Source organism: Microplitis demolitor, chromosome 3 (assembly GCF_026212275.2).
Source record: "Microplitis demolitor isolate Queensland-Clemson2020A chromosome 3, iyMicDemo2.1a, whole genome shotgun sequence".
NCBI classification, from domain to species: Eukaryota; Metazoa; Arthropoda; class Insecta; order Hymenoptera; family Braconidae; genus Microplitis; species Microplitis demolitor.
In genome coordinates, this window is record NC_068547.1 from 21366884 (window position 1) to 21380688 (window position 13805).

At 31.4% G+C, this 13805-nt stretch overlaps 1 protein-coding gene across 1 annotated transcript in view; it reads right to left on the bottom strand.

The window, feature by feature from the left end:
* The window catches only part of LOC103569836 (laminin subunit alpha-1), an 87244-nt gene that overhangs the window by 40125 nt on the left and 33314 nt on the right, over positions 1-13805 (bottom strand). The window contains exons 4-12 of the mRNA XM_053737352.1: positions 9947-10177; positions 6696-6932; positions 6461-6619; positions 5800-6096; positions 4707-4967; positions 4151-4630; positions 3513-3739; positions 3242-3429; positions 2452-2733 (exon numbers count right to left, since the gene is read on the bottom strand). Coding sequence (XP_053593327.1) covers positions 2452-2733; positions 3242-3429; positions 3513-3739; positions 4151-4630; positions 4707-4967; positions 5800-6096; positions 6461-6619; positions 6696-6932; positions 9947-10177 — 2362 coding nt within the window. The remainder of the gene's footprint in view (positions 1-2451; positions 2734-3241; positions 3430-3512; positions 3740-4150; positions 4631-4706; positions 4968-5799; positions 6097-6460; positions 6620-6695; positions 6933-9946; positions 10178-13805) is intronic.

Below are 13805 nucleotides of genomic sequence, written 5' to 3' on the forward strand. Positions count from 1 at the left end.
TATATTGTGGTGGAAATATTGATCGTATAAAAAAATTTTTCAAACAAAAATTGTAGAAAATTTAATTTTCCATAAAAAATGTCTCTTATAATTTTTTCTTAGGACCAATAAGAAAGTCGTAATTTCAAAATTAAGATTTTCATAATTAACAGAAATTTGAATCGTTCATTATGAATCTTAATTTTGGAATTACGGTGAAAATATTGGTCGTATAAAAAAATTGTAAAAGACATTTTTTCTAGAAAATTAAATTTCCTACAACTTTTATTTGAAAATTTTTTCTATAAGACCAATATTTTCGCCGTAATATTATCATTTGAAGCAGTCATTTTGAAATTAAGGCAAAAATCTTGTCCCTAGTGATTACGAATTTTTCTCTGAATCCGCATTCACTCCGATTCAGAGTTTCAACAATAAAATAAACTCTATTTGGGAGTAAATTTAACATCGAGAAGATTGAATGAATAAACAGTCATCCACTCCGGATTTAATCCGCGTTCGGTCCCCAAATACTTTTTTCAGTGTAAAGATATGGTTGGAAAAAAATATTCTTTATACATTTAGTCACATAGATAAATGAAAAAAAAAAAAAAAAAATTGTAATAATTAAATACAGAATAAATTTAAAAATATTCGGTGCTGAATCAACTGACAAGTTGGATGAGTCATTGAAAGAGAATCTAATGGACTAAAACGTGCATCAGTAGATATATTGAGGCTGGCCGCAATATATTTAATACAGACTAGCACACGTGGGACGTCACATACGTAACGGAGCGTATAATTCAGAGGTGAGAATGAGAAGGTGAAAAGCCACAGGACTAACCGTCTGGTGATGATGCCAGTGCTGGTGCTAGTGCTGGTGCTGAAGCTGCCGGTGATGCCTCTGTAGGAGGTTCATTAACATCTCAAACAAGTCATGAGTCTACTAGACATTAAGAAGCATCAGTTCTTCCGTCACTTAACTCTCCTTTCATCCTCATCCTCATCCTCATCACTACACTTTATCTCGGTTATTTTTTTACCCACATATTTTACATCGGACTTCCATATACGCGTGTCTCAAATACATTAATGAACTCGTTCTACTTCTATACGTTACCCATATTATTTTAACTTATAATTTATAATAAAATCAATACTAATACTAATACTAATACTACTCAGACTTATTGAGCTGAATTGAATGACCGGAGAGTAAATAAAAATAATTATCGTTATCATATAATAATAATCTATTGGATTTCCTTAACATTACCTTACATTACATTGCATTAGGTGCACTAGGTTATTTATTGATGTCTTCTAACTGGTTAATTTCACACTTACGCGTGGGAGAGTTGTTTCAATAGATACGAGCGTAGGAAGTGAAATGCAGACGTGAATTACCTTTTTTTATATTTACTTTTCATTTATACTTTATACTGTATATTATATATTACATATTTATGTTTATATTTATGTACGATTGTCGATCAAGCCCGCGGGTAAATTATATTTTTAAAATAAAGAAAATTTCAGTCTCGAAAATACTTGTATTGAAATGATGATACGGGTATAGTATTACAATGTAAAAAATCCGGAGTGATTATGGATTTTATTTCAATCCTAATTCACTCTGACACTTGGAGTTACGGAGTTTAAAAAAAAACACTCGGCATACGGAGTAAAAACTCTCTTTAGGAATAAATTTTACTCCGAACCAGAGTTTCAATATTAAAATAAATTTCTCTTTGGAGCAAATTTTACTAAGAGGGAGTTAAATAAATAAACAATCAGCTGATAAGTTTTTACAGTCTCATAAATAAAACAATTATAATTAGGGAGAATATTTTTGCCTTAATTTTGAAATGAATCGTTCAAATATTTGATATTTTGGCGAAAATATTGGTCGTACAGAAAAAGTTTTCAAACAAAAGTTGTAGGAAATTTAATTTCCAAAAAAAAATGTCTCTAATGATTTTCTTATACGACCGATATTTTCACCGTAATTCCAAAATTAAGATTCATAATGAATGATTCAAATTTTTGTTAATTATAAAAATCTTAATTTTGAAATTGCGGTGAAAATATTGGTCCTAAGAAAAAATTATAAGAGACATTTTTTTTACAAAATTGAATTTTGAACAACTTTTATTCGAAAAATTTTTTTATAAGACCAATATTTTCACCGTAATTCCAAAATTAATATTTATAGTGAATGATTCAAATTTTTGATAATTATGAAAATCTTAATTTTGAAATTACGGCTTCCTTATTAATCCTAAGGAAAAATTATATGAGACATTGTTTTTAGAAAATTGAATTTTTAACAACTTTTATTTGAAAAATTTTTCTATAAGACCAATATTTTTGCCGTAATATCAAAAATTTGACATTAATTATTAATTGTCAATTTCTTTATTAAGGAAAAAATCCTGGTCTTAATCAAAATAAATTTAAAAGACTCACCCAAGCAGCCATTCATCGATAATCCATAATGATCGTGGTCACATTGATCGCAGCGGTCACCAATAACTCCCGTTTGACACTTGCACAATCCTGTGACGGCATCACAATCTTCTTCCGCGGCACCAATACCACAATCGCACTCGCGACAACCTGCGGTAACGTTACCGTATCCCTCTATGCACTTTGAACAATCGCGATCGGTGTATAATGGACGGCACAAACACTGACCACTTATCAAATCACACAAACTTGAACTACTGCCAATCATGTCACAGTTGCAAGCTGCGGAAAGTAATAATCGATTATTTTTTTGCTCAAAATTTTGATAATATTTTTATGGGTCTGACTTTCAGATAAATTTTTTAAACTTCTATTGAGAATACTGCGTCAAGATGGTACCGACATTAAGCTTTTAATACATCAGATTTTTTTTTAAGCCTTAATACCCATAAATTAGCTTTGTCATTGGTCTATTTTGTGTTGCGTCAACCCCCCCCCCTCCCTTGCCGTACCGATTTATCGCTACTTTTACACTAAATCTATTATTTATCTCCTTCCGTTCTCTAAATGTGCAGGAAAAAAAGTTATAAACATAAAATTTAAAAGACATTACGTCAGATTTATTTGAAAACTCATTCAACCCATAAGTATTTTACTGTTTGTAAATTGACGTCTTTTCGGTATTTTTAAAAAAATTATTTCTTGTGAGGTCCGGAAGCCCAAAGTCATTAAAATAAATAATTACATGACCTCTTTATGGTTTAATTTATTATATACTGAATTTACTTACGTAAACAATTCTGTTCCAAAGGGTCACCGTAGTGGGCTTCTTTACACTTTTCGCATCTAAAACCTTCAGTGTTGCCGCGGCATTCTAAGCAATGGCCCGTTTCTTGGTCACATGTGCCGCCGTTGCAAGGACAAAGCTCGCACGTGCCCCCAAGTTTCGTTGGGTCACCAAAGTATCCAATGTCGCAGCTAAAAAAGTTTAACAACTCAATACCTCCGTAACAGTTACAGTTTTTCGTGACAGTAAAAGTTAATTATGACGAAATTTGTACCTCTCGCAGTGGTCTCCGGTATATCCTACCGGACATTGGGTGCAGACATAATTGCCATCAGGGTTTTTAGGGTCATCGAGTTGACAATTTGGGCTGAACTGATTTGAAGCTTCAGTGAGTGGACAAGCGCACTTTTTGCAGTCATTTGGAGTTCCTCGAGTTGCGTCTCCGTAGTAACCGGATGCACATCGGTCACATTTTGGTCCCGTTGTATGATGCTCGCACATCTATAAAAAAATTTTTTTAAATTATACTGATAGCCTGACGTTCTGATCAAAAAGTTGGCAATCAACTTGACATCAAATTGCTGACAATTTGCAGCTTTTGTAACTGTTGACAACAAGTTGTTACCAACTTTTCCAGAAAGTTCACGACAATTTTCTGATGACAACTTGGCAGCAAACTATTGCAGAAAGTTGTTACCAGCTTGCTGCCAACTTGACCATCAGGAAAGTTGATAATTTATTTAACGATTTTTTTCTCGTAAAACGATTGTCGGTAAAGAAGGCTCCAGTTTATTTTCCATCGGTTCTATACCGGTCCATAATTTCTGCCGCTATACTACCAATCGCCGATCACCAACAATTTATATATTTATATTGTAAATTTATAACAGTCGATAAAGTAGTAACACTCACATTACATTCGCCCATAACAAGATCACAGGATCCAGCATGATTATAACAGTCGCATTTAACGCAAATATGATGATCCTGATGGTCGCTGCCATTGACAATAACTTTGACGTAACCCCAGGCGCAATATTCGCATGACAGCCCGGCATATCCTTCAGGACATTTGCAATGTTCAGCGAGACTTTCCATTCCATCTTCAGCACGATCTCCAATCGGAAGAACGACAGACTGTAAACTCGCTTCCACTTGCTCTGAATGATACTGCGCGCGAATCATCAAGTACTTGATATCTGCCAGGACCTTGAGCATCTGGGATCGAGTTACTGGGTCGCCTTTGTACTCAGTCCTGCGCAGTCTTGTCGGTATGTCCTGGACTTCGCTGTGAACATGATACCATCCCTGTTCCGTAAGCGGTACCGATATTTCGGCTTCCTGGCCGTTGTACTGCTCTTCTCCGTACGCAATTCTCATTCCATTTTTACCCTGTGTAATTTTATTTTTATTTTTACTTCAATTGTCATGGTGATGTAAGATAATAAAATAGAAGAAAAAAAGTTACCACAAGGATGACATTGGGTTCGATGGTCGGTTTACCGCTAGTGTCACCTCGCATTACTATCCAAGTCGTCGAGTATGTGAGATTACTTCCGTAAGACGACAATCGATTCCCCGTGTAAATTTTAGGAGCGAACCAGAACGGACTCTGATACTCAACTTCGAAAGATGCAACGATTAGCCAGCCGTTGTCTGGATCTATCGTCGGTATCACCGGTCTCGATCCATTTATGTCTGTTACCCGCCACTCATCTAATGTTGAAATCTGCAATCAAAATATTTATTTTTTAAATTTTTTCACAAATTTTGTCTCCTCCAAAATTAGCGCAAGAAATTTTCAAATATTTTTTTACCTAAAATTTTCTTTTTAAATTCTAATCTTATTATTTTTTTATTTATTTAAATGTTAGTATTTATTTATTAAAAAAAAAAAAAACTAAAATAGCTAATTATAATTTTTACAACAAAAACCATTACTTTTATATGTTTATCAGCAATTGTATGGTAATGAGCCGTAAAAATATATGTATTAACCGATAAAAAAAAATTATTCAATGATTCTTTCAACCGCTTGTACAAGTACCGTATTCTCTATAAGCAATAAAAAAACGTCATTTATTCCCATAGCAAAATGAGAAAATAAAATTGACAAGAGCGTTGAAGTAATAATAATATAGAAAGTAAAAGGGTAGAGCATGTCCACCCTCGTTTATCGCACTCCAGCATTATAATGCCAACACAGCAAGAGTCGTTCGTGCGACAGCGTAATTACGGGTTATACTGTCTTCCGTTCCGAGTCATGAGCACCGATAACAGGGATAGACATAAGCTTATCCAGTTCATCTAACGACTATCGTGTCTCTCTGTACTGACCAAGATTCATCCGTCCATTCAAGTCCGCTCATCTTTCTCATCTCCCTCACAAGATACTTGTCAACTTTATATATAGAGTCTCGACTCCTAACAAGCCTCTATCATCTTCCACTCCTAAAAATCTACATATTTTATGCATAATATAACAATTTAAACTCAGATATTCTCAACGACGATAAAACAAAACCATACAAAATAAATGTGATGATAAATTTTTAACTCACCGACTGATAAACGAGAGTCGCAGCAGTGCATTGATCGGTAACTCCGAAACAGTCACACTGCAAGCATCCCTCGATATTGTCACGGGTCAGTGCGAAGTAACCGGGCTTGCATCGGTCACAGAAATCCCCGGCAACATTTGCTTTGCAAAGACAGTCGCCCTCGCAGTCGTGTGACGGCAATATTCCACGTGCGTCACACGGACATGGCATGCAATCAGGAAATTGACGATAACCAGCTGCACATTGGTCGCATTTGTAACCAGAAAATCCTGGTTTACATTCACAAGCACCTGCTACCTAAATGAGTTAATAAATTATTTATTTATTTAACAAAAAATTAATACATTGGAAAAAATCAAGAGTGAATTGCGGAGTTTTACAAAAAATCACTCCGCATATTAAAATAAAAACCTCTTACTCCACTCTAAATTTACTCTATATTTAATTAGTGTATGAAAAATATGGGATATTATTTTGTTAATAAATTAAAATTTTTTTAAATAATTTAGACCGCAGGTAAAATAAAAAAAAATTTGACAGATCGTAATTTTTCAGTGTATTTTATTAGAAACATGGGTTTGTTATAAAATTTTTATTGAAAGGAGGAAAAAAATGCAACTCTACTTGTGTATATTTATAGATTATATTAATTATGTAATACCTTGCCAGGATAAGTATCATCTGGAGTACAAAAACCGATGCTACCTCTCATATTACAGTGATCACATGGTACACAAGGACTAGGATCATTTGGCAAAATACCGTTGGGTCTATAGTAACCAACTTGACATCTTTCACAGTTGATTCCCGTCGTATGATCCTTCGGTTATAAATTTAAATAGTTAAGTAATTATTTTTAATTAAATTACTAAGTAAATAAATAAATAAATAATTACCGTGCAATTTATACAAACGCCACCACCACGATATTTTCCCCTTATGTCCATAGACATTTTTCTATCAGCGATCTCTGGATCGTATCTACAAGAACTTGCGTGACCATTGCAATTACATTTTTCGCAGTAAAATCCTTTAGCAGATGTACCGGGCTTCCAAGGCGCCTGATTGTACATTGGGCAGCACTTTTCGCATCTTTCACCGCAAGTATGTCGCTCGCATTCACACTCCTGATGCTGTAGAAAATATTAATTATTTTTTTTATAGTCCATTTGTTAAACTAATGAATATTTGTTTGAATTTAAAAAATTATTGCGATTACAAGTCTACTACGAGTAGACTTGACATAAGGGAAGTGTAATGTGTAATAAATATATATGTCGTAGGAAAAGGAGAAAGTTTTATAATTTACATGACGAGTGGTTATTTCCGGCGGATGTTGATCATTCAATGTAATACTCAAAGTAATCCTGTGATTACGTATTTTAATATTTATTTGTCTTTACCAATAAATCGCTTAAGGAAAAAAAATTTTATACATAGATCCCGTTTGGTTTTTTTAATTATCTTTAATTTACGTCGACATTTCAGTTCAAGTCACAAGCTTTTTTCGAAATGTTTGAAACTGGGGTCCTTGAAAAAAAAGTTATTGCTAATAATTATTTATTTGAATAGAGATAAAATAGTCATGTATACTTAGGTTGTTATTTTAGAGTTAAATTTTAAAAGTAATGGACTGCGAAATGCAAATAGTTCCTTTGTTCACTAGAGCAATTTTACAGTAGTAATAAAATCGTTATTCTACCGCAAATGGGCACGTCTATTTTTATTCCGTGGTACTATATATGTATATATTTATAGATGTAGACTAGTTATATATATATATATATATATATATATATATATATATATATATATATATATATATATATATATATATATATATATATTTACGTGAGCATGTTAATAAAAAATATCTTGTGTACTTAATTATCACAGAGGGCACGGAAAAAAAATATTGCGCTTATCACTCACCAACGGAGAGCGACAGTTGTATCGTGATTAGTACTAAATTGTAACTTGATTTTCACGATATATATACCAATATGAATGAAACACTAGATACTTATTATAATGATCCTACGGATTGTGAATATACTTAAATGTATAGTGATCGTCAGTTAACGTATCCATATCATACCAAAACGGATCGTGATTATCGCGATCTACTTCTCAAGCGCCACCACTCATAACCAAATTATTTAATAGAAAATTTACATCAATTACTTACGTATATTCTATTACTTGATTACATTTCTTCATATTAAATAATCATTTTTTATTGCAGTTATTAGAATTATTAATTCCAACTAAAAATAAAATTGTAATGAAGTTAAAGTTCAAAATTCATCCATTTTAACCTCAAATGTTTTCATGATTTCCTCAAATGATCTTATGATTTCGGGATCCGCCGATTGCGATAATCACGACCCAATAGACCAAGACTTTCTGTATACAGCGTATAACCAACCGAGGAGAGTGAATATCACGATACCGTTGAGTGGTGGGCACAATATTTTTTTTTCCGTGGGTTTGAGTTGATGCAACAGTTGGAAGCTTTCAAACATTTGCTTACGATATATCGGGTAATGAAATCTGTAATTGAGGATTTGTTTTTTTTTTTTTTTTTCGATAATAATTAAGACGAAATGAGACAATGGGTAAAAACGGCCTTCTTAAAAAAATACCGATAATTTTTTATTCAGTTTCTAATTATTTTTTTGTGATCTGGTCAGTTAAACTAAAAAGTAGGACAAATCGGGCCGCTTTGAAAAAAAAAAGAAAATCTGATTTTTTTTTTAAATTCTTGAGCATAAAGGTACAAAATTAATTTCAAAAACTTTTGCCCATTTAAATTTTTTATTTTAAATTAAAAATGTCCCGATTTAGAAAAAATTTTAAGCAGCAAATTTTTCTCCTTTACCTCTAAAAATAATTAATAATGATTTTAATTGAATAATTGAGTGACAACCTGTTGAAATAGAGTATTAATAAAATGGTGATAAAAATAAGAAATCGAAATGGCAGAGACTAATTGTGCTGAAAATATCAGAGCTGATTACTCTGAAGAACATTTATAATGCAAGTGACCTGGTGCAGTGATTATCATGCTGGTAAATAACGGGGAAGGGTAAACGGCGGAATCGCCGCTTCGGTGATTCATCGTCAGATCGTTCGAGCATTAAAGCTCTTTTGCCTCTTGCCTCAAATCTACTCCCTCTTAAATTTTTTATAATTTAAAGACTCACCGCCTTACAAGATCCACTGACACATTAAAAAAAATTAGTTAAAAAAAATGTTATTATTTAAACGTCTCCTTATCTCGAAACAACATTTAAAAGTATTTATCTCACATTTAATTGAGACACAATTTGTCGGAATATTTGAGATTCCTGAATTAAAAAGTGTGCCAGCAAAAATTTAATCGGCCCCAATCTATTCACTCTTAAAATATCGACCACGTGCGCCGGGCAAAAACTCATCCGATTCTCAAGCCCATAAAATAATTCCAATTTATTAGTTGTCTCCCGCGATATATTTTTTAACTACATAATAAATATTTAAGTACAAACATATACGTAAAAGTTCAATATAAATCGAGCCGTTTTAAAATAAAGTTTCATAGCAAAAAAATAAACGAAAATCGTGTAACAAAAAAATGTATTTAGAGTGGACGAAAAATTGCAAGCGGACTCTTTGATCCTTTCTCGGCTCCTTTAATCCTTATCCCTTCTCACGTCTCCCTTTCACATTGAACACGACCGCGAATGCGATCGTGACCGATGACCGCGCGGTAACCGAAAGCAAATAAAATTTTTATTTCGTAACAACTCTCATGCGGTCTTATTATTTTATATCCATGGTGTTAATATAAATTAACACCAAGTGAAAACTATTTACCACTTTAATTTTTAAATTTTTAACTCGCAGCGAAACAAAAAAAATTTTTTATCTTTTAATGTCATGATTTTTTTTTTTTTAAATTAAGAAAAATTTTTCTTGCAAAATTTTAAATATCTGATGAAATTTATAAATTTATTTATATAGAAAAAAAAAAAAAAAAATTACACAATTATTTATCGCGATAATCGTGAGGTGACGATACTCTACGCCGTGTAAGGAAGCAACTTGCATAGAGTGTCTACTTAATAATTTATGTTTTAAAGTTGTGATATAAATTGTGAATTACCCCATGGCGCACACTGTACCGACACCGTGAAGCGTGACCTGAGCACAAACAACGTCCACCTATGCTTATTTCTTTTATGGAATAAAATGCACGTCGTTTGTCGGCGACTGCACCACCGCCTCGATGTAGCCTCTGCAACCTCAATCTTACGAATCGAGCCTGCGTAAACTCCTCAAGTAGTTGGCTGTGATTTTGTGCGCCCGGTCGACCATTAAGTAAATGCGTGTGAATCTGAAATCATTTTATTTTACTTATAACACATTTTTTTTTTTTTTTTTTTTCTTTTACAAGATTAGATACTATTGTCATTATACTTTATGTCTAATGCAGTTGCAAAATATGTACATTGAAATAAAAATGAGAGAGAGCGAGAGTGAGAATGATAATGGACGCAAATCCATAAATGGATTCGGGAATGAATTAATGAGGCTGAAAAATGTTTAACAAGTTAAAATAAAAATTAATGGGTTGTCGTTCCATAAAAGGAATTTGTTACTTAATATAGAGAACAATTGAGTGCATAAAAAAATTACTTTGTTGATAAAAAAAAAATTTATTGCAAGGAATAAAAAATTTTTAATATTTTTACACGGAAAAAAATGATGCTCAAAATTTTAATAGTTTGTAGTTTATTTTTGACTTAAAATTAGTATATTTTATACTAATATAAAATCAGGATCATTATATATATTACAAAATGGCTATTATTTATATTAAAATTTGATACACATAGAAGAGGAAAATTTGTAATTTCGTATATTAAAATTAATATGAAAAAGGATCGATAAATTGGTACCTTCAGTTATTACTATTCAAATAAACATACAAAAATTTTAAAAATGAGGAACCGAAAAATTAGTAAACGTACATATTAATATATAAAGATCTAGTATACGAATTTTTCATTTTATTATTTACCATTTATTCGATATATGTATATAATAAATTAATTTATAATAACGAATAAATAGCATTTTATATTAATTATTAGTCAATGGGACAGAATTTATAAAATAAGAGTTAAAAATTTAGGGTATTTTTATGAGCAAAAAATCAGTATCTAGTATACTAATTTTCCGTTTTATTATTTACCACTTATTCGATTTATATATATTGTAAATTAATTTATAATGATGAATAAATGATATTTAAAGCTAATAATTTATCAGTGATATCGAATTTATAAAATAAAAATTTATAACTTTTTCAATTTTCGGCTGTAAAAATCAGTATCTAAGATAGCAATTGTTAATTTGTCCAATCATTACTTTTAATAGATTATGCCATAAATTAATTAACTTTCACTAATAAGTCCCGTATTATACCTAAAAGTAATAATATTTCCTAACTTTTTGAAATAATTGATAGTAGTTTTCAGGAATCTACAAAAATTAGTAAACTACTTTGCATTAAGCACATAATAGTACTAATTATTGATAACAGATTCCACTTTTTACTTTTATTTATTAATTTTTAATATTATATTTTTTCCGTGTACTTAAAAAATTTTGTTTTTTTTTTTTAAATGTCATATATTTTTTATTGTTTAAACGGGTCATTGGGCATGTGTGAATTATATCTAAGACTGAGATCGTATACACAGGGTGAGAGATTTGTACTAAGAAAGAGACAGTTTTTAAGACATGAGAAGAGATACGAGTAAAATAACATGAGAGTGGAGAATTGCCATGGAGTTAGAGGTATAAAAGGTCTTGCGATGAGAATGTATACATGTATATATATTATATATATATATATATAAGTAAAAGAGAAAAGAGAGACGAGTTATATAGATGATAAAAACGGAGATCCCTACATTCCTACCATGTATGGTTGCACTGACGACCCTTGTAAGGGATCTCACGTACACACTCGTGATGATGCTGCGCCTCAAGCACACACGACAAGGAGGATATAGAGGAGGGTTTGTGCGTTCAACGTTTTACGCTTTTGCAACAGAGGTGAAATGTATAAAAAAAAAAGCTAAATAAAAAATGAGACTGGATCATGTCTCGCTTAGCTTTTAAAAAAATAAAAGTCTGGTTGTCTTGTCTCCAGCTATCCAGAAGATTCAAGAACTCGGGATTCAGGTCCTCTTGTATAATCCGGCCTCAAAAATTTAATGGCATTTTTAATTTTCTTCATGAAGCTGATAAATTAAAGAAGTAAAAAATTTCTGACCGTTTACTTTTTTTGTTTAATTAAAAACGCGCGGAATGTTAATTCAATATCTATAAAAGTATGGTAATTTTTTTGCTGTTCCGTTTGACTTTACAAGTTTATTTTTAATGTAAATCAATAAAATTTTATGATGTACAGAAAGAGTGTTACGTTACTCAGTGCAATATAAAAAATTAAAACTCAACAGTTATCCAATCATGTATAATTATATGAGTATCTTGTAAACCGGATAATAATTAATGATCGATTGAGATCAAATGTGTGTAATCGTGTGTGTAACGACATCAGCAGTATCCCGTCGCACTGACGCCACGTCATTTGTCGCGACTTGAGTATTATTTTATAAAATAAAAATAAAATTATTGCGGCCACAAATAGTGATAATTAAATTATTAAGTTACTTTATTATTTACTAATTACGGAAATTAATCATCAGTTTAATTACGGTCTTTTTTTCAAGACGATTTTATAGAAAATTGCTTGTAGCAGAGGATCTCGTAGGACAACTTTGATTAAATTTTATCACAATATGTCTTAATTAGTTGAGCAGACTCAAAAGTTTATATATGTATGCACCTGTATATATTATATACATATATACAACTAATCAAATATTACCCATTTGCGAGTAATTTTTAAATAAGAAATAAAACAAAAAGAATCTGTTTTTATTCTTTCCGGTTTACTCTAAATTGCAGGGTAAATTTTATCGGAAAATTCTCTACATGTACACGGTTGTAAAATTTGTGTTAATTTAACACATTATACTTGTGTCAAGCAATAATAGGTTTGAATTTTGTTAAAATTAGATAACACATTCAATTTTTGTTAAATTTACACATAATGGTGTCAAATAATAGACAAAAAATATTCAATCATTGAATTTTGGTTCCACCATGATATGCCCGACAAAATCTCCCCATGACAAAATCTCTCCAGGATGAAATCTCTCCAGGAAAAAATCTCTTCAGAACAAAATATGCTGGACACGATCTCTATAAACAAGATCTTATAATAATCTATGTAATTATGATGATTTTTACACTTACGACTGGATTTGTATTCAGGTTTTTTTTTCACATTTTATGTGTATATCATAAATATATAGAATATGCTCCACATACATGTATTTTATCCTGGAGGAATTTTTATACACAAGAACACAAAATTTTCAAGTGTGCCTGCAATCCTACATATATTTTTATTTTTTTGATTCTGAAGTATTTCAATTTAGCAAAAAGAAAATCAAAAATTGATCAACATATGTGATTTTGACTATCTTTTGGCTAACATGACCCGCTTAGTTTCCATTCAATTAAAAAAAAGTCGAATTTGAAGTTAACTATCGTGGATTTTTTAAAATCTTTTTCGAATAATTTATTTTTCCCATATTACACGGAGAAAAAATTAAAGGAACTGTTCCTAGTACGTTTATGAAATATCATCCCATACCGTTATGGTAACGATTACTTGGGATTATGGGATATAGACCCATACTTTTTGGTAAGGTTTCCATAAATATGGTAACAATTCCTATCATTATGGTAACAGTTCCCATATCGCATGTGAAAGAATCATGGTAATGATTACCATGCTCATAGGAATAGTTCCCATAAGCAAATAGGAACCAATCCTATAACCACATTGTAACAGTTCCTAAGCGTATATGGTAATGGTT